This window comes from Staurois parvus, unplaced genomic scaffold (genome assembly GCF_062004578.1).
Source record: "Staurois parvus isolate SC_StPar_1 unplaced genomic scaffold, SC_StPar_1.0 ptg000011l, whole genome shotgun sequence".
NCBI lineage: Eukaryota > Metazoa > Chordata > Amphibia > Anura > Ranidae > Staurois > Staurois parvus.
Window position 1 is genome coordinate 25,698,528 of NW_028317807.1, and position 24,752 is coordinate 25,723,279.

The following is a 24,752-nucleotide window of genomic DNA, read 5'->3' on the forward strand; positions in this document are numbered from 1 at the left end:
GCATGAGGAGGCGGTACAGGGGCCCATGACAGATTACGGGCCTGGCAGCAGCATGAGGAGTCGGTACGGGGGCCCATGGCAGATTACGGGCCTGGCAGCAGCAATGGGAGGCCATACAGCACCCTATGACAAAATGGAACCCACCAGCAGTGTGAGGAGACCTGAAAGTGGCACATGGCAGAGTGTGGAGATGGAGACAGCAGCAATGAGAGGCCGTACAGGGACCCATGACACACTCTGGACCTGGCAGCAGCATGAGGAGGCGGTACAGGGGCCCATGACAGATTACGGGCCTGGCAGCAGCATGAGGAGTCGGTACGGGGGCCCATGACAGATTACGGGCCTGGCAGCAGCAATGGGAGGCCCGTAATCTGCCAGCACCCTATGACAAAATGGAACCCACCAGCAGTGTGAGGAGACCTGAAAGTGGCACATGGCAGAGTGTGGCAATGGAGACAGCAGCAATGGGAGGCCATACAGGGACCCATGACACACTCTGGACCTGGCAGCAGCATGAGGAGGCGGTACAGGGGCCCATGACAGATTACGGGCCTGGCAGCAGCATGAGGAGTCGGTACGGGGGCCCATGGTAGATTACGGGCCTGGCAGCAGCAATGGGAGGCCCATAATCTGCCAGCACCCTATGACAAAATGGAACCCACCAGCAGTGTGAGGAGACCTGAAAGTGGCACATGGCAGAGTGTGGCGATGGAGACAGCAGCAATGGGAGGCCGTACAGGGACCCATGACACACTCTGGACCTGGCAGCAGCATGAGGAGGCGGTACAGGGGCCCATGACAGATTACGGGCCTGGCAGCAGCATGAGGAGTCGGTACGGGGGCCCATGGCAGATTACGGGCCTGGCAGCAGCAATGGGAGGCCCGTAATCTGCCAGCACCCTATGACAAAATGGAACCCACCAGCAGTGTGAGGAGACCTGAAAGTGGCACATGGCAGAGTGTGGCGATGGAGACAGCAGCAATGGGAGGCCGTACAGGGACCCATGACACACTCTGGACCTGGCAGCAGCATGAGGAGGCGGTACAGGGGCCCATGGCAGATTACGGGCCTGGCAGCAGCAATGGGAGGCCCGTAATCTGCCAGCACCCTATGACAAAAAATGGAACACACCAGCAGTGTGAGGAGACCTGAAAGTGGCACATGTTTGGGGCATGATTCATGGCGGATTTAGTCAGTTGTGTCAGGAACTGGTGGTTTGAAATCCAGACTAATCCACGCCTGATTCATTTTCACAAACGTGAGTCTCTCCACACTTTGGGTGGACAGTCGTGTCCTCCGCGGAGTTACAATACCTCCTGCCGCACTAAACACGCGCTCCGATGCCACGCTACTGGCCGGGCATGACAGCCTTTCAAGGGCAAATTCAGCTAGTTGGGGCCAAAGGTCAAGTTTCGTTGCCCAGTAGTCAAGGGGATTGTCTACCTCGGTTGGCAGGGTGCTGTCCAAGTAGGCCCAAGCCTGTTGTTTGAGGTCCTGCTCCAGGTCCACCTGATGCTGCTGCGGCTGGTTAGTAGTTTCCTCACTGCGCTGGTGAAGAAAGCTACTCATCATCGACTGCAGACTGAGGCAGCCGCTGCTGGTGGAGCTGCCACTGCTCCTACCACCCCACCCCTCCCCTGCTGCCATGGCAGCGGAACGCGAGCGCACAGGGCCCACAGTGTCTGAGGATGGACGTTGGCGCAGAAAGGCAGAGACCAACTGGCTACATAGGTGGTTTTTATAGTACGTTATTTTGGCCTCCCTCTCAGCAGGTGTGAAAAAGGCCACCATTTTTGAACGGTAGCGAGGGTCCAACAAGGTGGACAGCCAAAAGTCATCCCTCTGTCTGATGGTTATTATTCGGCTGTCGCTACGCAAGCAAGCGAGCATGCTATGGGCCATTTGTGCCAAGGAATGCGAGGGACTCCCTGCCTCCATCTCCACAGCATACTGCCACGGTGCGTCTGGGTCCTCTGTCTCCTCCTCCTCCTCCTCTACCAGATGCTCCTGCTCCTCCACTCCTGTCCGCTGAGTGGAAAAACCACCCATTTCACTCAATAATTCCTGAGCACCAATGTCCTCCTCTACCTCCTCCTCTTCTTCCTGTCCTGCCCCCACAGGGGTCATGTGGCGTTGAGATCTGTGCGCCACGTCTACCGCACCCTGACCAGCCATTGTTAACAGCATTTGTTCCAGGACGTGCAACAGAGGAATGACGTCGTTCATCCCATAGTCCTGCCGACTCACGAATAGCGTGGCCTCCTCAAAGGGCCTGAGCAAGCGGCAGGTGTCACGCATGAGCTGCCAATGGCTGACATCTAAGTTACACAGGGGAGTACCTTTATCCGCTTGTAACATCAGGAAATCGGTGATGGCCTTTCGCTGTTCGTAAAGGCGGTCTAACATATGTAGGGTTGAATTCCACCTTGTTGCAACGTCGCAGATCAGGCGATGCTGTGGAATTCCGTTCTGCCGCTGCAGCTCAAGGAGGGTGTGCTTTGCGGTGTAGGAATGGCTGAAATGCATGCAAAGTTTACGTGAAATTTTAAGGATGTCTTGCAGTGGGATGGTGGATTTTAGGAACCGCTTGACAACCAGATTGAACACGTGAGCCATGCATGGCGCATGGCACAACCTTCCTTGACGCAGAGCAGACATCATGTTCTTTCCGTTGTCGGTCAACATGGTTCCGATTTTCAGTTTGCGCGGAGACAGCCATCTGTCGATTTCTCTGTTCATTACACTCAGAAGTTCCTCCCCTGTGTGACTACGTTCGCCAAGGCATACCAGGTGCAGCACAGTGTGACACCGTTGCGCCCTGCACATGTGATATGCCGGTCGGGTAATGGGACTTGGCACGGGGGTGGCGGCTGAGGACACGGCGGAAGAAGAGGTGGTAGAGGCGGACATCTTTGCTGGACCAAGGACGTGCAAACGTGGAGGCAAAAGCGGCGTGACCTGTCCAAGTTGCTGGTGCGGCTGTGCCGGCACCACGTTCACCCAGTGGGCCGTAAATGACATGTACTGTCCCTGACCGTAGTTACAGCTCCACACGTCGGCGCTGCCGTGCACTTTGGCAGAGACCGACATGCTCAAAGACTGGCCCACCATCTCTTCTACATGTGAATGCAGGGCTGGCACTGCCTTTTTGGCGAAGAAATGACGGCTTGGCACTCTCCACCGCGGCTCAGCACAAGCCATCATTTCTCGGAAAGGTGCTGAGTCCACCACTTGGAAAGGGAGGGACTGCAGCACCAGCAACTTGGACAGGAGGACGTTCAGCTTCTGCACCATCGGGTGCGTGCTCGCAAACTGTTGTCTCTTGGAAACGGATTCCAAGAAATACTGCTGACGGAATCCGTGAAGAGGAGTAGCAGGAGAAGGAGCATCTGAACGAGCGGAAGATGCCAACGAGCGACAACTCCCCTCAGCAGAGGTGTTGGAGCCTTGACTGGCTGATAGAGGGCGATTGACGTCGGGTGACGGAGCAAGTAACGGAGCGGGTGATGGAGCGGGGGCTGGGGCAGGCAGAACCGCCGTATCTTTATCACGGTTTTCCCAGGCCACCGAATGGCGACGCTGCATATGCTGACGCAACGCTGTAGTCCCAACATGGGCCCCCTGGCCACGCTTGACTTTCTGGCCACATAGTCGACATACGGCTACGTTTACTTCCTCGGGCGGCTTGACGAAAAATTGCCACACCGCCGAGTAGGAAACTTTGCCCCCGCTACTCCTCACTGGCTGACTGCTACTTCCTCCGTGCACACCGGCACCACTACTGGCCGTGGTGGTAGGCTGCAGTGGAGCTGGTGCTCTACTCCGTGGCCGTTTGCCTCCACTGACACTGCTGCGACCCTGCTGCCTCCTGGGCAACCCACCAACTGTTTTGCTCGCTGCCAAGCTGGCACCCTCTTCTCCTGATGATGCGGAAGCAATAGCCTGATGACGACGAGGCTGCCAAGTGCGATCAGCCTCATCATCATCAATTAGGGTCTCCGCCTCACTACTAGCCCCCTCGGCTGCGTGTGGGTCAGGAGACAGACCTGTCTCTAGACCGGCTACCGAGCCACTCTCCTCGCCAGTACTTCTTCGCCTGGCTGCTGAAGAGGCGGATGTCTCCCCCCGTTCCTGACCGCCCTCTGTTAGCTCTTCCTCACTGTACAGTGGGGCTGAGCCCACAGCATGCGATACTTCGCTTGGTGAGGGAACACCAAAGGACAGGGGCAGGTCGAGGACACGTGATTTCAGTGGGCTTGCTCCCGGGCCATGCCAACTAACGGTTGTGTCTGACGTACCCACCGACCGTTGGCTGTAGGTGTCAGAGGTGACCTGGGAAGAGGAAGACGACCGAGCCAACCAATCGATGACGGCAGGGTTGTCGGTGGAGACACGACCGCTTGATGACACCGGGAGCACTGGCCTCTGGCTGCGACTAGTGCTGCCTCGACCCCTTCCTCTGCTGCCACGTCTGCTCGCTCCTGAAACATTGCCTCCTCTGCCACTCCTCTGCGTGTTGTCTGACATACTCTTTAATTCAACGATTCTGTGTCCCTGAGTAACGATTCTGTGTCCCTGAGTAACGATTCTGTGTCCCTGAGTAACGATTCTGTGTCCCTGAGTAACGATTCTGTGTCCCTGAGTAACGATTCTGTGTCCCTGAGTAACGATTCTGTGTCCCTGAGTAACGATTCTGTGTCCCTCAGTAACGATTCTGTGTCCCTCAGTAACGATTCTGTGTCCCTCAGTAACAATTCTGTGTCCCTGAGTAACAATTCTGTGTCCCTGAGTAACGATTCTGTGTCCCTCAGTAACGATTCTGTGTCCCTCAGTAACGATTCTGTGTCCCTCAGTAACAATTCTGTGTCCCTGAGTAACGATTCTGTGTCCCTGAGTAACGATTCTGTGTCCCTGAGTAACGATTCTGTGTCCCTCAGTAACGATTCTGTGTCCCTGAATAACAATTCTGTGTACCTGAGTAACAATTCTGTGTCCCTGAGTAACAATTCTGTGTCTGTCCCTGAGTAACAATTCTGTGTCCCTGAGTAACAATTCTGTGTCCCTGAGTAACGATTCTGTGTCCCTGAGTAACGATTCTGTGTCCCTCAGTAACGATTCTGTGTCCCTGAGTAACAATTCTGTGTCCCTGAGTAACGATTCTGTGTCCCTGAGTAACGATTCTGTGTCCCTGAGTAACGATTCTGTGTCCCTGAGTAACGATTCTGTGTCCCTCAGTAACAATTCTGTGTCCCTGAGTAACAATTCTGTGTCCCTGAGTAACAATTCTGTGTCCCTGAGTAACGATTCTGTGTCCCTCAGTAACAATTCTGTGTCCCTGAGTAACAATTCTCTGTCCCTGAGTAACAATTCTGTGTCCCTGAGTAACAATTCTGTGTCCCTCAGTAACAATTCTGTGTCCCTGAGTAACAATTCTGTGTCCCTGAGTAACAATTCTGTGTCCCTGAGTAACAATTCTGTGTCCCTCAGTAACGATTCTGTGTCCCTCAGTAACAATTCTGTGTCCCTGAGTAACAATTCTGTGTCTGTCCCTGAGTAACAATTCTGTGTCCCTGAGTAACAATTCTGTGTCCCTGAGTAACGATTCTGTGTCCCTAAGTAACGATTCTGTGTCCCTAAGTAACGATTCTGTGGCCTTAAAGTCTCTCTGGCCCTAACTCTGTCCCTAATACAGACAGGTCTGTCTCTCTTGAATGACCGGAGGCTAATGGAGAATTGTTAGATGGCCGCAATTTATAGCTCCACCATTACACAGTGCTGGCTGGCTGGCTGCTGATTGGCTAATGCGATCACATGTCATGAATGAATGCATTATGGGTCAGCGCGCCTTGTCTGCTCGCCTTCCCAGAGATCCCCGCTCCGTCGCCACACATGTCGCCGCCATTTTTGGGAAAATTCAATTCGTGCATCCGAAGTTTGCTAATTTTCGGATTCGGCGCGAATCGAATTTTTCCTGATATTCGAAACGAATTCCACTTCGCCATGTTCGATTCGCTCATCTCTAATTGTCACCAAATCCCAGCACACTCCTAGCTCACTGACGGAACTGTTACCGACAGCTCTCAGTCAAGGCTGAAAAAGGCTGAAGCAAGCTGATCAGAAGCCATAAAAAATTGGCGAGAACATGTGCATGTATTTTCGTAAATACAACATAGCTTTTCCATGAAAGAATGGTGCATGGAATTGACGAACAGGTATCTAACTGCTGCTAACTCCACTGGAAGAGTGAGAGGGCTAGTTATTTCCATCATATCACTTTTACAAGGGTCCAATTAGGGAATTACTGGTCCTTGAAGGATAGACTGGAGGACAGACTGCAGTGGAGGTTTTGTTCACAGAATAGGCATTAGTGAGATGTTTCTAATAAGAACAGTTCATGTAAGGTGGGGATTTCAGTAAAAACTGGTAAAAAAAAGTGTTACTGTACCTGAAAAATTATATAAAGTTTGTGCAGAATATTTAATGTGATCTAAAAAGATAAAATACTGCTGAAATTAAGTACCCATGTTAGACTTCAAATCAATTCATCCTTGTGGGCCCCCCCCCTGGAATGCCACAGCTGTACAGAACCTTGGGTTCTTGCCAAATTCAGATAAAGTCACATCCTATCCTGAAATTAAATCCTTCCCCTGCCATTCACTTTTAAAATTTCAGAGGCTCAACTGCCCACTAAGGCTCACTGAGGCAGCTGAATGAGAGGGGTAAGGCATATCACTAGCAGGTGACAAGACTTAACTTCAAGTTGGAGAGTTGCTGATGCCCTGGGGCTTAAAAGGGACAAAGGGATTGGTTTAAATGTAACCTTTCCTTTGTTCATGCATAAGGTTAACACAGGAGTGGGTTTTGAGGAGTCCCCAGTAAAAAAGGTCATGACTCACTCTGGGTTCTATTCAAAATGTTTACTGAACAAAAGCATCAAGTGAAGCCAATCTGTTTCAGGGGGGAAATGCCTCCTCTTCCTTGGGGTTGGTCATTGCTGGTAGCTCCCAATGTGATCCATCTTGACAGTCTTACTCAAGCCTCAATACAGGTCGACTAATTTTATTTCACCATACCTTTGGTCACACTGACTACCTCAGACCAGAGGAAAGGGGAAAAGGGGAGCCATTTTTCCCAGACACAAATTGACTTCACCTGATGCTTTTGTTCAATAAACAATTCAAATGGACCCTTGAGTGTCATGAACGTTTTGCCCACTAGCCCCTTTGAAGTAACTTGATTTTATATCAATCAGTCCAACACTTTACTTATATCAGTCCAGCGCTATTACAAACACACATTTGCCCATGCAAGGCACAATAAAAGGTTCATTTAGCAACCCCTCTAACCATCAGCATATTTTTACTTTTCCTCACTTCCCCACTTCCCCACCACTTTATTTAGCTACTGTGAATAAGGCAATAGCCCTGTGTAAGCACCAAATTGACTTGTTGTTCCTTCCCCAGCTCCTTGTGATTGTACAGGACAATCACGTGGTGCTAGCTCTGTCACCCTAGAGAGGAGGAAGGATCCACATGCTCAGAGGGAGGACATGCTTTAGGGGAGGAGGAAGAGCTAATTCATTGTAAAGACTGAAAAGAGTATTTTAGCGCTGTAGTGTTGTTGTGTGTTGAATGTCCATAAATTTACAAGTCACATTCCTGAAAGTGATCAATAACAATAGTGCAACAACACTAACAAATAGAATATTGATAAATGCAGTTTGAACTCACGTCTGTCTCGCTGCCTTCTCTGAGGTTGTAGGTGAGGTCATGCTGGATCTCAGATATAAATTTTTGGGAATATTCTGGGTAGAGTTCAAGAACTTCCCGCAGACCTTTCAGACTGATGTACTGCAGGTCACAGTATGTTAGTGCTTTTACGTTGGCGTTGGTTTTGATTACCCGATCTTTATTGAGATTATCTGAGCCAATCAAATCCCCCTTCCCTGTAAAAGTAACAAAAATATTAGTATTTCGTATTATTTAGAATAAATATTCTGTGCATGTCCCCAGAGAAAATATGCCCAAATATGCTCGCTAAATTCATTCAAATATTCTTACCACCAATTTTATCTGTTGCGTTTTCGCAACCATGTAACTCCCAATATTTTATATTTTTTGCCTTTTTTAAGTTAATATCACAGGTTGTGTGGCATTGCAAAATATCATGTCCCATAGCTATTATATGGCATTAAGATTTATGGAAAATTATCAGATATTTTGGAAAATGTCAAGAACTTTGTACTGCACAAGACAAATAAACATGCTTAGTACTTAGACATTAGGAAAATGACTGCATTAGTCACAGATACACACAAAATTTAAGTCAACATGTAGCCTGTCTCTTACTGGCAGGGATATTTGGCATTGGTAGTGAGGAAGTGAAATGAGGAAGTTATGCACTTTCAGGCTTTCAAAGTGGCCATTGTATATGTGGCTAGGCTCCCATAAAATCTCACACATGTGGTATCCCCATCGAAGTAGCAGAATGTATTTTGGGGTGTAATTCCACATATACCCATGGCTTGTGTGAGAAATATATAAATTAAATGACAAAAAAAAAAAGAATTTTTTTTTGTCATTTTGAAGAAACTTGTTAAAAAAAGGAAATCTTCCATGGACTCAATATGCCTTTCAGCAGATCGCTTAGAGTGTATACTTTCTGAAAAGGGGTCATTTGGGGGTGTTTGTACTATCCGGGTATTTTAGCACCTCAAGAAATGTGATGGGTAGTCAGAAAGTAAAAGCTGTGTAAATTCCATTATCTATACCATAGTTTGTAGACGCTATAACTTTCACACAAACAAATCCATATCAATATACACTTATTGGGATTATTTTATTGTAATTGTAATATTTTTCTGAAAGGTCTTCCATAAACATAGATATACTTTTGCAAAATATATTAGGATGCATCCATAAAATACATTTTCTGCAGTTTCTAACTCAATCTCCAATACTCATACTCTATGAATTGAATACACAAAGTAATAGTAATAAGTAAGTAAAATAACATTCATGGAAGGCTTAATGTAATTCTTAATTGGAGGCCACTGGACCTTTTAGTTACATGGTTATAATTAATTGGGGTCCTTTTATGATGATGCAGTGGGGACTTCAAAAAAGTTAAACCAAAGCTCAGATGTTAACCGTTTGACTGACAAAGACATACACTATACTTCATGGCAATAAAAGGGTTCAAACAAGATACACAAAAGTAGCTGAGCACTTGTTTTTAAATTTACTACCAACTTATCTGTGTTTTAAAGAAGTCATTGTGATGACTGTGAAGCCATGCATTTACTTCTATGTACTTATAAAGTGTCACTTTCCTGACCCCACCCTTCATGGTCCTCTTTCTCATCCAACTCCCCTGTGAGCCCAGGACTAGAGATGAGCGAATCGAACCAGGCGAAGTGGAATTCGTTTCGAATTTCAGGAAAAATTCGATTCGCGGCGAATCTGAATATTAGCATACTTCGGGTGCGCGAATCGGATTTTTCCCGATCAGCCGGCAAAAGTGTCCCTGCAGAGAGCTCCGCTATTTCTGACAGTTCTCTGACAGTTCCTTCACATGTACAGCGGTTGAAACATTGTATCTATTTGTTTCCATTTAGGATACAGATGTTTTTATTCGGAAATAGATACAATGTTTCAACCGCTGTAAATGTGAAGGAACTGTCAGAGAACTGTCAGAAATAGCGGAGCTCTCTGCAGATACACTTTTTGCTGTACTGGAATACTTCTTCTTTTCATTCTTCTTTTCATTCTTCTCATTCTTCTTTTCATTCTTCTTTTCATTCTTCATGAAAAGAAGAATGAGAAGAAGAATGAAAAGAAGAATGAAAAGAAGAATGAGAAGAATGAAAAGAAGAATGAAAAGAAGAAGAAGAATGAAAAGAAGAATGAGAAGAAGAATGAAAAGAAGAATGAGAAGAAGAATGAGAAGAATGAAAAGAAGAATGAAAAGAAGAATGAAAAGAAGAATGAAAAGAAGAAGAAGAAGAATGAAAAGAAGAAGAAGAATGAAAAGAAGAAGAATGAGAAGAAGAATGAAAAGAAGAATGAAAAGAAGAATGAGAAGAATGAAAAGAAGAATGAAAAGAAGAATAAGAATGAAAAGAAGAATGAGAAGAAGAATGAAAAGAAGAATGAGAAGAAGAATGAGAAGAAGAATGAGAAGAATGAAAAGAAGAATGAGAAGAATGAAAAGAAGAATGAAAAGAAGAAGAAGAAGAATGAAAAGAAGAAGAAGAATGAAAAGAAGAATGAAAAGAAGAAGAAGAATCTTTTCATTCTTCTCATTCTTCTTTTCATTCTTCTTTTCATTCTTCTTCTTCTTCTTTTCATTCTTCTTCTTTTCATTCTTCTTTTCATTCTTCTTCTTCTTCTTTTCATTCTTCTTCTTCTTCTTTTCATTCTTCTTCTTCTTCTTTTCATTCTTCTCATTCTTCTTTTCATTCTTCTCATTCTTCTTTTCATTCTTCTTCTTCTTCTTTTCATTCTTCTTCTTCTTTTCATTCTTCTTCTTCTTCTTTTCCTTCTTCTTTTCATTCTTCTTTTCATTCTTCTTCTTCTTTTCATTCTTCTTTTCATTCTTCTTTTCATTCTTCTCCTCATTCTTCTTTTCATTCTTCTTTTCTTCTTCATGAAAAGAAGAATGAGAAGAAGAATGAAAAGAAGAATGAAAAGAAGAAGAAGAAGAATGAAAAGAAGAATGAGAAGAAGAATGAAAAGAAGAATGAAAAGAAGAATGAGAAGAATGAAAAGAAGAATGAAAAGAAGAATAAGAATGAAAAGAAGAAAGAGAAGAAGAATGAAAAGAAGAATGAGAAGAAGAATGAGAAGAATGAAAAGAAGAATGAGAAGAATGAAAAGAAGAAGAAGAAGAATGAAAAGAAGAAGGAGAATGAAAAGAAGAATGAAAAGAAGAAGAAGAAGAATCTTTTCATTCTTCTTCTTCTTCTTCTTTTCATTCTTCTTCTTCTTTTCATTCTTCTTTTCATTCTTCTTCTTCTTCTTTCCATTCTTCTTCTTTTCATTCTTCTTTTCATTCTTCTTCTTCTTTTCATTCTTCTTCTTCTTCTTCTTTTCATTCTTCTTTTCATTCTTCTTCTCATTCTTCTTCTCATTCTTCTTTTCATTCTTCTTTTCATTCTTCTTCTCATTCTTCTTCTCATTCTTCTTCTCATTCTTCTTTTCATTCTTCTCATTCTTCTTTTCTTCTTCATGAAAAGAAGAATGAGAAGAAGAATGAAAAGAAGAATGAAAAGAAGAAGAAGAATGAAAAGAAGAATGAAAAGAAGAATGAAAAGAAGAAGAAGAATGAAAAGAAGAATGAGAAGAATGAAAAGAAGAAGAAGAAGAATGAAAAGAAGAAGAAGAATGAAAAGAAGAATGAAAAGAAGAAGAAGAATAATCTTTTCATTCTTCTCATTCTTCTTTTCATTCTTCTTTTCATTCTTCTTTTCATTCTTCTTCTTTTCATTCTTCTTTTCATTCTTCTTCTTCTTCTTTTCATTCTTCTCATTCTTCTTTTCATTCTTCTTCTTCTTCTTTTCATTCTTCTCATTCTTCTTTTCTTCTTCATGAAAAGAAGAATGAGAAGAAGAATGAAAAGAAGAATGAGAAGAATGAAAAGAAGAATGAAAAGAAGAAGAAGAATGAGAAGAAGAATGAAAAGAAGAATGAGAAGAAGAATGAGAAGAATGAAAAGAAGAATGAGAAGAATGAAAAGAAGATTGAGAAGAATGAAAAGAAGAATGAAAAGAAGAAGAAGAAGAATGAAAAGAAGAAGAAGTAGAATGAAAAGAAGAATGAAAAGAAGAAGAATGAAAAGAAGAATGAGAAGAATGAAAAGAAGAATGAAAAGGAGAATGAGAAGAATGAAAAGAAGAATGAAAAGGAGAATGAGAAGAATGAAAAGAAGAATGAAAAGAAGAAGAAGAATGAAAGGAAGAATGAGAAGAAGAATGAAAAGAAGAATGAGAAGAATGAAAAGAAGAATGAGAAGAAGAAGAAGAATGAAAAGAAGAAGAAGAATGAAAAGAAGAATGAAAAGAAGAAGAAGAAGAAGTAGGATGAAAATAAGAATTCCAAGCCGACAAAAAGTGTATCTGCAGAGCTCCGCTAAGTGTATCTGCAGAGCTCCGCTATTTCTGACAGTTCTCTGACATTCACTCCATACAGCGATTGAAACATTGTATCTATTTGTTTCCATTTATGGAAACAAATAGATACAATGTTTCAACCGCTGTATGGAGTGAATGTCAGAGAACTGTCAGAAATAGGCTATTTCTGACAGTTCTCTGACATTCACTCCATACAGCGGTTGAAACATTGTATCTATTTGTTTCCATAAATGGAAACAAATAGATACAATGTTTCAACCGCTGTATGGAGTGAATGTCAGAGAACTGTCAGAAATAGCGGAGCTCTGCAGATACACTTAGCGGAGCTCTGCAGATACACTTTTTGCCGGCTTGGAATTCTTCTTATTTTCATCCTACTTCTTCTTCTTCTTCTTCTTCTTCTTCTTCTTCATCCTCATCCTCATCCTCTTCTTCTTCTTCTGAGGATGAGGATGAAGAAGAAGTAGGATGAAAATAAGAAGAATTCCAAGCCGGCAAAAAGTGTATCTGCAGAGCTCCGCTAAGTGTATCTGCAGAGCTCCGCTCTTTCTGACAGTTCTCTGACATTTACTCCATACAGCGGTTGAAACATTGTATCTATTTGTTTCCATAAATGGAAACAAATAGATACAATGTTTCAACCGCTGTATGGAGTGAATGTCAGAGAACTGTCAGAAATAGGCTATTTCTGACAGTTCTCTGACATTCACTCCATACAGCGGTTGAAACATTGTATCTATTTGTTTCCATAAATGGAAACAAATAGATACAATGTTTCAACCGCTGTATGGAGTGAATGTCAGAGAACTGTCAGAAATAGCGGAGCTCTGCAGATACACTTAGCGGAGCTCTGCAGATACACTTTTTGCCGGCTTGGAATTCTTCTTATTTTCATCCTACTTCTTCTTCTTCTTCTTCTTCATCCTCATCCTCAGAAGAAGAAGAAGAGGATGAGGATGAGGATGAAGAAGAAGAAGAAGAAGAAGAAGTAGGATGAAAATAAGAAGAATTCCAAGCCGGCAAAAAGTGTATCTGCAGAGCTCCGCTAAGTGTATCTGCAGAGCTCCGCTAAGAAATAGCGGAGCTCTGCAGATACACTTTTTGCCGGCTTGGAATTCTCCTTCTTCTCATCCTTCTTCTTCTCATACTTCTCCTTCTTCTCATCCTTCTTCTTCTTCTTCTCATCCTTCTTCTCCTTCTCATCCTTCTTCTTCTCATCCTTCTTCTTCTTCTCATCCTTCTTCTTCTCATCCTTCTTCTTCTTCTCATCCTTCTTCTTCTCATCCTTCTCCTTCTTCTCATCCTTCTCCTTCTTCTCATCCTTCTTCTTCTTCTCATCCTTCTTCTTCTTCTCATCCTTCTCCTTCTTCTCATCCTTCTTCTTCTTCTCATCCTTCTTCTTCTTCTCATCCTTCTTCTTCTTCTCATCCTTCTTCTTCTCATCCTTCTCCTTCTTCTCATCCTTCTTCTTCTCATCCTTCTTCTTCTCATCCTTCTCCTTCTTCTCATCCTTCTCCTTCTTCTCATCCTTCTCCTTCTTCTCATCCTTCTTCTCATCCTTCTCCTTCTTCTCATCCTTCTCCTTCTTCTCATCCTTCTCCTTCTTCTCATCCTTCTCCCTCTTCTCATCCTTCTCCTTCTTCTCATCCTTCTCCTTCTCCTTCTTCTCATCCTTCTCCTTCTCCTTCTTCTCATCCTTCTCCTTCTCCTTCTTCTCATCCTTCTTCTTCTCATCCTTCTCCTTCTCCTTCTTCTCATCCTTCTCCTTCTTCTCATCCTTCTCCTTCTCCTTCTTCTCGTCCTTCTTCTTCTTCTCATCCTTCTCCTTCTTCTCATCCTTCTTCTTCTTCTCATCCTTCTTCTTCTTCTCATCCTTCTTCTTCTCATCCTTCTCCTTCTTCTCATCCTTCTTCTCATCCTTCTCCTTCTTCTCATCCTTCTTCTCATCCTTCTCCTTCTTCTCATCCTTCTCCTTCTTCTCATCCTTCTCCTTCTCCTTCTTCTCATCCTTCTCCTTCTTCTCATCCTTCTCCTTCTTCTCATCCTTCTCCTTCTCCTTCTTCTCATCCTTCTCCTTCTTCTCATCCTTCTCCTTCTCCTTCTCCTTCTTCTCATCCTTCTTCTTCTTCTCATCCTTCTCCTTCTTCTCATCCTTCTCCTTCTCCTTCTTCTCATCCTTCTCCTTCTCCTTCCTCATCTCCAAGGGCATTTAAATTAAAGGTACAGTGTTCTGCACTAATATAAAGGCTCTCTGAAGCCTAGAAACCCTTTTTATAAGTTGAATTCGTAGCGAATAAATTCGCATCGAATTGAATTTCTTCCTCAAATTCGGCGAATCAGCCGAATCGAATTTTTGAATAATTCGCTCATCTCTACCCAGGACCACTGGAGAAAGCTGAAGTGCTTAGTTCCTAGTACATCCTATTGGGATTATTTTAACCAAAAACATGTAGCAGAATACATTTTGGCCTAAATTTATGATGAAATTTTAGTTTTTTTTGGATATTTTTTATGCCAGAAATGAGAAAATATGCTTTTCTTCAAAAACATTTTTTTTCAAAACTTTTTGTTTATAGCGCCAAAAATAAAAAGCGCACAAGTGATCAAATACCACCAAAAGAAAGCTCTATTTGTGTAAACCATACTGCATGACAGCGCAATTGTCAGTTAAACTAGTGCAGTGCTATATAGCAAAAAAATGGCATAACTTGCAGTATCTATACCATCGTTTGTAGACTCTTTCACACAAAGCAATCAATATACACTTATTTAGCTTTTTTTTACCAAAAACATGTAGCAGATAACATTTTGGCCTAAATTTATAACTAACTTTGAGTTTACTATATATTTTTTATAGCTGAAAGTAAAAAATATTGTTTTTCTTCAAAATTTAAGGTCTTTTTTTGTTTATAGTGCAAAAAATAAAAAGCGCACAGGTGATCAAATACCACCGAAAGAAAGCTCTATTTGTGTGAAATAAAGAACATAAATTTAGTTTGGGTACAGCATTGCATGACCGCGCAATTATCAGTTGAATTAGTGCAGCGCCAAGTAGCAAAAAGAGGCTCAAGGGATTAAGGGGGGTAAATCCTCTGGAGGGCAAGTGGTTAAAGTAGAAGGCAAGAGTGACACCTATTATGTAGTAAATATACTTAAAGCAGTACTAAACCAATTGTTTTAATTGTTTCCCAAAACAGTTACATTCAAAGCATGTCTTGAATTACAACTGTTACCATTACTAGTGTGTTCATGTTAGCTCTCATCCTGGCAGTCAAGCCATCATGTGACTGGTGGCACACGATCAGGTGATCACATGATCAGATAATGCAGACCATGCAAGAGGCTAAGATGACAGCTTCTTGAATGTACAGAAAAGGAGGGTTTAGTTCCAAATTAAGTCAGACTTAAAGTGGTTGTAAAGGATTTTTTTTTAAATAACAAACATTTAAGCGCTCCTGGCTCCTCTTGTCTTGCTGGTGCCCCCATTCGGAAGCAGATTTCCACAAGGGCACTCGTACAGGCTCACTCCTGAGCCCCACTGCTGCATGCATTGACACAAACAGCGAAACCTGACCCCATCCCCCGCTCCCTCGTCACTGGAGTTGATTGACTGGAGTAGGAGCCAATGGGTCCTGCTGCTATCAATCTGCCCAATGTGGAGGGACAAAGCCAGGAGATCCGCAGCTCTCATGCACAGTGCTGGATTGTGATTGGGCTCAGATAAGTATAAGGGGGTGAGGGGGAGAGTCTGTGACACGAAAGGTTTTTACCTTAATGCATAGAATGCATAAAGGTAAAAAACCTTGAGGCTTTAGAACCACTTTCAAGTGTACTTTCACTTGTTTTCCTAATGTCATCCCCCTGCCCCATTCAACCCAAACAGCCCCCTCTCCCAGGATTTTTATCCCCTATCTCTGTCTCTTACCAGAATTTTCTCTCTCAATCCTGTACATTCATGCCACTGAATAGTATAGAGAGTTTGTATTCCATCAAAGAATGAACTCTCCATAGGGCTGAATGATTCTGACAGTGTTTTCATAGGCACAGATTTGGGATATATTTGACACTTTTTTGATCCAGGATTATACTTTCACTCAAACAAAATTATGAGAGTGGAAATGCTTGTAGAGGTATTTATAGAAAAGTTTCAAAGTGCAAGATTCTGTCATCAAGCTGTTTCCAAAAAGCGTGCTATGGTTTCTACTACTGGTAAATGTATTACCCTCAATTCTTTTTTTTCTGACCAAAAGCACACTTCCATATCTAACTAGTGCAGTCAGCACAATTTCATATCTAACAGCAGTTGCAGTTAATAGCCGTTGTTTACTAACGGAGCCTCAAAATAGTAATAGTTACATTTGTGCTTATTGGCACAAGCTATTTTGCACCACACATGTTCCTATCTGCTTGTTATAAATGGAATTATAAATGCTCACCCAAAATGGCGAGAACAGTATTGTCCTTCAGCACCTCCATGGATCCAGAGCAAACAAAATATATGGCTTGTAGAGCGTCCCCTTGTCGGATCAGGTATTCTCCCGGGGCACAGAAGGAGGTTTTGATGCTGAGAGACAAAGAACGTAGGCATCCACGACTGGCTGACTCAAAGATTGGCAGCTGGAGGATCTCCTTGTTAAGGTGCATGGCTATATCAGCTCTAAGTTCATCAGGAAAATCTCTAAGAAGCTGCAGACATAAAGAGACAAAGATGTTACACAACAGTAAAATATTCATTTATTGGGCTTTGTGAAGGGACTTAGTGTTAATGAGTGAGTCACAAATGTCCCTTTCCCTAAAAATGAGCAAGACAGAGGGGAGAAAAGCAGTGTGTTGCCGACTGTTGGCAGGGAAGAGAGCAGGCAAAGCAGAAGCTTGCTGCTGAGGATTCGAGAGGAAAGTAAAGTGGCAGCTTAATATGTTCCACTGGGAAATTATGCTAAATGAATCCAATTGGGGAGAAAGAGATGGCAGATTGACAACTGATTGTGGACCAGGGATAGAGAAGGGAAAATAGGAACTGATAAAAGCATGAAAGAGGGGAGGAGCAGCATATGACTGTGCAACTTTAGGAGAGTATACATAGTGGGAACTCCTCATAGATGGGAGAAGGTGCTCATCTTTGGAGAAAGGAGTGCATTGCCAGTGGGGAAGAGGGCAAAAAGAATCAAGATAATTTTGATGGGGTAAGAAAGGAAACTGTGATTGAATTTGAGATTGCAAAGGAAGTCAGAGCAAAAACTGATTGGGATAGGGTAAAGGCAGAGGAAGATGTAATCATTGTCGGTGGTGGGGGTGAAGGGAGGTGAATTGGGAATGGTGGCAGGGGTGACAGAAACCATACAGACAGGAGGGGCACAGCAGATCAATGCAATGTGTTGATTCATAAAGCCGCTGCTGTGAACTAACCCTATATCTGCCCAATGTATGAAGTTTTATCACTTTTTCATGGGAGCCAGTTTTGCAGATAGTTTTGGTTGGGAGTAGGGTCAGTAGGTGTGTATATTTATATATATATATAAATATTATTATTATTATACAGTATTTATATAGCGCCAATAGTTCGCTCAGCGCTGTACATTACAATGGGAGACAATACATGAGACAGTACAATAACAATACAATGCAATACACGAGGGGTTCGAGGGCCGTGCTCCTTGGAGCTTACAATCTAGGAGGGAGGGGATAGTGGTACGGGAGGATAAGCTGTGGTGGGGGATGGAGTGGTAGGAAGAGTGGAGGAGGTCGGCAAATTAGCAGGGGGTGGGGTAGGCTTCCCTGAAGAGGTGGGTGGGTGTGCCTAAAGGAGAGGAGAGTAGGTGATACTCTGATGGATTGGGGTAGGGAGTTCCAGAGGATGGTCAATGCCCTGGAGAAGTCCTGGAGGTGGGCATGGGAGGAGGAGACCAGGGAACTAGAGAGAAGGAGGTCTTGTGAGGAGCGGAGAGTGTGTTTTAGGTGGTATTTGGATATTAGGTCGGTGATGTAGTTTGGGGCAGTATTATGGACAGCTTTGTACATCAGTGTTAGCATTTTGAATTTGATCCGTTGGGCAATCGGAAGCCAGTGGAGAGATTGGCAGAGGGGGGTGGCAGAAACGGAGCGGTTGGTAAGGTGGATGAGTCTGGCTGCCGTATTCAGGATCGACTGAAGTGAGAATAGCCTGTGGTGAGGGAGGCCAGTGAGGAGGGAGTTGCAGTAATTGAGTCGTGATATGATGAGGGAGTTGTTTAGTGGTTTCTGGGGTTAGGAATGGGCGTATTTTGGCGATGTTGCGGAGGTGGAGTCTGCATGAGTTTGTTAGCGATTGGACTTGGGACTGGAAGGATAGATAGGAGTAAAGAATGACACCAAGTACTCTGGCTTGCGGGGCGGGCCTGATGGTGGCATTCTTGGACGTGATGGAGAAGTCAGTGGGGGGGCACGGGCCGGGGGGGAAAACTAGGAGCTCGGTTTTGGAGAGGTTCAGTTTAAGGAAGTGGAGCGACATCCAATCTGATATGTCGTTCAGTAGGCTAGTGATTCGGGTGGAGACTGAGGGGGTGAGGCGAGGGGTCGAGAGATAGATTTGCGTGTCGTCGGCATACAGGTGGCAGTTGAAGCCGTGAGAGTGTATCAGTTGGCCAAGGGAGGAGGTGTAAAAGTATTGGGACACCCCTCCAAATCATTGGATTCAGGTGTTCTAATCACCTCCATGGCCACAGGTGTATAAAATCAAGCACCTAGGCATGCAGACTGCTTCTAAAAACATTTGTGAAAGAATGGGTCGCTCTCAGGAGCTCTGTGAATTCAAGCGTGGTACCGTGATAGGTTGCCACCTGTGCAATAAGTCCATCTGTGACATTTCTTTCCTACTAAATATCCATGGTCAACTATTAGTGGTATTATAACAAAGTGGAAGCAACTGGGAACAACAGCAACTCAGCTACGAAGTGGTAGGACCTGTAAAATGACAGGGTCAACGCATGCTGAAGAGCACAGTGCGCAGAAGTCACCAACTGTCTGCAGAGTCAATAGCTAAAGACCTCCAAACTTTGTGTGGCCTTCAAATTAGCACAACAATGTAGAGGGCTCATGAAATGGGTTTCCATGGCCGAGCAGCTGCATCCAAGCCTTACATCACCAAGTGCAATGCAAAGCGTTGGATGCAGTGGAGTAAAGAACGCTGCCACTAGACTCTAGCGCAATGGAGATGTGTTCTCTGGAGTGACAAATCACGCTTCTCTGTCTGGCAATTCGATGGACGTGTCTGGGTTTTGTGGCTGCCAGGAGAATGGCACTTGCCTGACTGCATTGTGCCAAGTGCAAAGTTTAGGTGGAGGGGGGATTATGATGTGGAGTTGTTTTCAGGGGTTGGGCTTGGCCCCTTAGTTCCAATGAAGGCATCTGCATACCAATACATTTTGGACAATTTCATGCTCCCAACTTTGTGGGAACAGTTTGGGGATGGCCCCTTCCTGTTCCAACATGACTGTGCACCAGGGAACAAAGCAAGGTCCATAAAGACATGGATGAGCAAGTTTGAGGTGGAGGAACTTAACTGGCCTGCACAAAGTCCTGACCTCAACTTGATAGAACATCTTTGGGATGAATTAGAGCGGAGACTGAGTCAGGCATTCTCGTCTGACATCAGTGCCTGACCTCACAAATGCGCTTCTGGAAGAATGGTCAAACATTCCCATAGACACACTCCTAAATCTTGTGGACAGCCTTCCCAGAAGAGTTGAAGCTGTATTTGGACCAGAGGGTGGACCAACTCAATATTGAACCCTACAGACTAAGACTGGGATGCCATTAAAGTTCAGGTGCGTGTAAATACAGGTGTCCCAGTCCCAATACTTTTGGCAATATAGTGTATATGTGTATATATATATGTATATATTACAGAAAGAAGGTTGTACTGTCTGTTTAAAAATCATAGTAGAAGGGAATAAGCAGATATGCTCTGTTGCCATCTTCCCATGAGGACAGTGCATTCCACTTTTGTGCTGGCAAACCAGGTTTAGTGACCCTGTAAAAAACAGGAGAGTGCTGACAGGTCTATGTGTCTCTTTGGGACTTTTACATCTAATCGAGTAGTTACTTCCAGATCAGGCTGCACTGCATCAGTGTGTTTCTAGAGAATAAAAATAGTTGCTTCTATTGTACTGAAATGTTTGCAAATACATGCAGCCTCGGGCAATAGAAGAAGCTATTGTGTCATCTTCAATGTAAGCAGTAGAATTACATGGCCTCAGCCTGCCAAGCTTTTCTTCTTATTTGACAATAGGAGTCTTCTGTTAACAAGCAAAGGATTTATCTAGAGTAAAACAAGCATCAGCTGATCTGATGTGAGCTCATGAAGTCCAGGAGACACCAGAAATTACCTAGCTCATGGGGCTGACTCTGAATGGCGATTCCAACAGAAACTGGGCTGTGAAGTTCTATGAATAATGTTTACTTTATGTACACACAGATACAAATAATCCTTACACGAATACATCTTTATACTAAAAGAACACTGTACTCACTATGGCTTTTTTTGTTGACTCTTATTTCTACTCTTATCATTTGTTTTACTTTATTTGCTGTTTTATGGTCAATTATTTTGATATGGATATTGTTATGGTTTATACTTTTAGGTATTATATTATGTCATTTTGCTCTGCAATAGCATCATTATAACCTGTTTAGTTTTTATATCATTTTAGGGATCCCCAGGGTAACTATAATTGCCTTTACAGTTTTGTATTTTCTTTGTAGAATTGTTTGTTAAGCATCTCCATAATATGCTGGCTCCGCTTTCAAGAATTCTACAGTGGTACATTACACACTTGATATCACATTGAAATTAAATGTAGCTGTGCTTTTACATTCTCTAAAAAGGATAAAACAGTAAGACTAATACAAAATGTCAATTAACTGCTAGATCCTACAGTACTGTAACAACCTCTAGTTTTTTGCCTTTTTTATTTTCTAACTACCCAAACAAAAAACCCTCATTGTTTCAATTTACCTCATTAGCATCAATGCCATTATTGACTGACCAAGTTGTCTGAAAACACTCCAGCATTCTTTGCTTCAGCTGCTTGGGCATGCGATGTACTCTTATGAAGTCCTTCAGGTCTTTTGTACGTGTGTGGTAGAGAGACCTACGTGAGTACATCCTCTGAATGATGGCTGTGACGTTTCCAAATACGACAGCATGCATGAGAGCTGAACACAGAGGAAGGGAAGATTACTATCAGATTAAAGATGATGTGTTACAGAGAAGCACTATCTAACAACATTAAAAATGTGGCTGATTTCATATTAGCAAAATCAAACATATATATTTCATGTCCTGATAACTTTATTGTTGCCACCATGTCCCAAAGATACCTATGTGTTAATCATGTTATATGGGCCAGTCTAAGGCCACACTTAAGGCAAGTTCTACATGATAGGTAGAAAAGTGAATACTTTAAAATGCATTTTATTTCTCTACAGGACATCTGTAGGTGATATATTGAAGTACCCATGCTCCACCACAAACATAATTATGGATCAAGCTTGGCTTTAGGATTAGCAAGAGTGTCAATGTCCCTCCAAAGAATTCTACAGTTATTCCTATATCAAATTCAGCCGGGAAATGGTAACACTATTAAAATGTTACTAAACCCAGGACCCTGCATTCACTATATCTGGTCTCCCACAGTACACAGAACATGGAAGTGCAATTATTTTAGTAAATATAAACTGCTAAATACCTTTTCTCATCAGCAGTTAGAGCAGTTCTGAGGCTCCTGTGTCCAGCAGAGCACATGTTAAAGCTTGTAGGAGGAGTTTTCTTTGTGCTCCAGGAGGATGGAAATCCCCTGACCCTCTGTCTGGACAGTGCTGATTGGCCCTGTGCTAATCACATGCACTCTCCAAAGAAGAAAAAAAAAACCTCTCTAGCAATATACACCAGACTGAGCATGTGCAGGCCTATGGTTCAGTCTGGAGATAAGTGGTGGTCGCTTAAAAAAGGGGAGGATCAGAGAAGACAGGATCAAATAGCCTTTTTACACAATGCAGAGGATTAACCCCTTAGGTTCCACAGTGAGTATAAGAAGCATGTTTTACTGCATATACAGACTGATTTTACTGTTGTGGGTTTAGTAACACTTTAACATCAAATCTGTTGGTTATTTACAGAGCTGTATTAGAGTATGATTAACCTACCTCAGCTCAGATGCTTCTTTGTGTATTTTAGGTGCATATTACCTGTATTTACTAACAGTGTTGCTCAACTCTGATTGATACATGACTTGCTATCTAGCAGTCCTTGTTAAGAGTCTCTTTCGAGATTTCAAGTCACAACAAACCTCAAGGGACACCAGCCCATGATTCTCCAAGAACTGTGAACTCAAGTATTACATGGCAGACCTTTTCACACCACACAGATAAGGTGGTACTTTTGTCTGTCTAGAAATTACTTTTCCCATCTGACACCCTTTCTTTTGGAAGAAAAATTATTTTGCAATCTTAGAACAGATCCTCTGTTTCTATACTATTGAGGAACGGGAGCTGAACAATGTTATCACCTACAAACTGCCCTTTGTTATTCTTTGCACTGTCCTTTTACATATGCCTGTATGCATTTTACTATGAATGAAACACTCTTATCCAACAAATTTCATTAGCAGATACTGTACATCTTTTTGCCCATAAACTAGCAAGGAAAAAGCATGCTATGTAGTTTTGTTGCTTTTGTTTTAATTAGGCATTTTTGGCTCAGAAGATGTCATTTTTTCAAAGCCTTTCAATGAATGGCAAAAAAAAACGGATAAAAAAAACTAATTTGATGCCAACAGTCTCTTTCGCAGAACAGTATTCACTTTCAATGTTTTGAAACATTTACAATGTCTGACTTTGAAATAGCAGGAACTCAAATTGCTTCAAACTCCATAGGAAGAATTTCTACATTTACTTTTTCTACAACAGGGCTTAAAGCTGTCTAAATTGCAGATTGGAAATCATAGTCAGGTTCTGAGACTGTTATCTACCTTTCAGTGTTACAACATAAAATGTTCTGTGAAATGCATACCTGCATCTTCTCAAGTGGAGAGACATGAATGTTTACGTAAATTGTTCTTAAATGTGTATACCAAACTAGAGAGAATGATATATTTATTCTGTGTTCATAAGTATGTGAAATGGGATATCTGCAACATAGCATATCAATGCTGTATTTAGCATGGTCCAAGTTTAAAAGTACATTTTGAAAAAACTATTAAGCTGACGTTTTGTATCTTTTCAAGCCTGTTGTCCTCAAACTACGGCTTGTGAGCTGGTTATAGCCTGATAATTGCTGTAAACCAGTCCCTGCAATGCCCCACATACAGAGCTTTCTCATATTATGTTAAAGGAAGCCACTAAATGCAAAGTGGAAACTAGCCTCTGGTTAAGTGTCTTAGACACTATATGGTAGAGCGATCTCCTGCTGAACACTGCTTTTATAGTTTCTTTTTGATGTCATCCAGCTAGAGGAAGAGAAGCATAGGGCAAGCATCATATTAAAATAAGTGCCTCTAAACACAAATGCCACTTGCACCAGTGATAGGGCACAATTCCTCCCAAAAACACCAACAATGGGGCACTATTCCTCCCAATAACACCAACAATGGGGCACTATTCCTCCCTTTGACACCAGTGATAGGCACAATTCCTCCCAATAACACCAACAATAGGGTACTATTCCTCCCTCTGACACCAGTGATAGGGCACAATTCCTCCCAATAACACCAACAATGGGGTACTATTCCTCCCTCTGACACCAGTGATAGGGCACAATTCCTCCCAATAACACCAACAATGGGGTACTATTCCTCCCTCTGACACCAGTGATAGGGCACAATTCCTCCCAATAACACCAACAATGGGGTACTATTCCTCCCTCTGACACCAGTGATAGGGCAATGTACCTCCAATTGACAGCCAGGATATTTTTTTTACTTCACTAACAACTGATGAAGGGACAATTTATTTCTTGCTTTGATCATTAACGCCAGGTCATTTTTTGACACCCACTATTGTGGAGCATTTTTCAATGCCATTGACCACAACCACAGAGGAATTTTTACTTTCACTAATGGTAAAGCATTTATTACTCCCATTTGACCTCTGAAATTGGGACATTTTTGTTTTCTCCTGCTGGTCACAGCAGCAGCCATGCATTTTCCCTGAATCCCCTGAATTTCTGTGAAACTTGAGAACGCACAATTTTTCTCATCCCTAATCCCTAATAAACACTGACACTTATATAAACCAAAAATGTGTAGTGCGCTAACTTCTCATCCAGACATATAAATAAAATAAAATAATCCTCCAGTAATCCCATGCAAGATACATCCACACTCCAATAAAAGTCCAACTCTCAAATCACAGAATGTCTAAATTAGTGCGTTTAACAATCACTTTTCAGAAGATGTGCTTGTGCTCAAGATACTCTCCTTGCTCACCTTTAAGTTTGACCTGCAAATTATAATAGGTAAAATGCGTTTTTACAGAAGTGAATCCTTTCATGTGGCGACGAATCGAAAATTTCTTCATTCAATCATGACTCCAAAAACGTGTATATAAAAAACAAAAATATATATCATAGTGCAACACTGTTTAATT

General features: G+C 42.7%; 1 protein-coding gene across 1 annotated transcript in view; it reads right to left on the reverse strand.

Moving 5' to 3' along the window:
• The window catches only part of LOC149474119 (voltage-gated delayed rectifier potassium channel KCNH8-like), a 625,264-nt gene that overhangs the window by 59,459 nt on the left and 541,053 nt on the right, over window positions 1-24,752 (reverse strand). The window contains exons 9-11 of the mRNA XM_089671799.1: window positions 21,124-21,323; window positions 16,568-16,817; window positions 7,732-7,946 (exon numbers count right to left, since the gene is read on the reverse strand). Of these exons, the coding sequence (XP_089527925.1) occupies window positions 7,732-7,946; window positions 16,568-16,817; window positions 21,124-21,323 (665 nt within the window). The remainder of the gene's footprint in view (window positions 1-7,731; window positions 7,947-16,567; window positions 16,818-21,123; window positions 21,324-24,752) is intronic.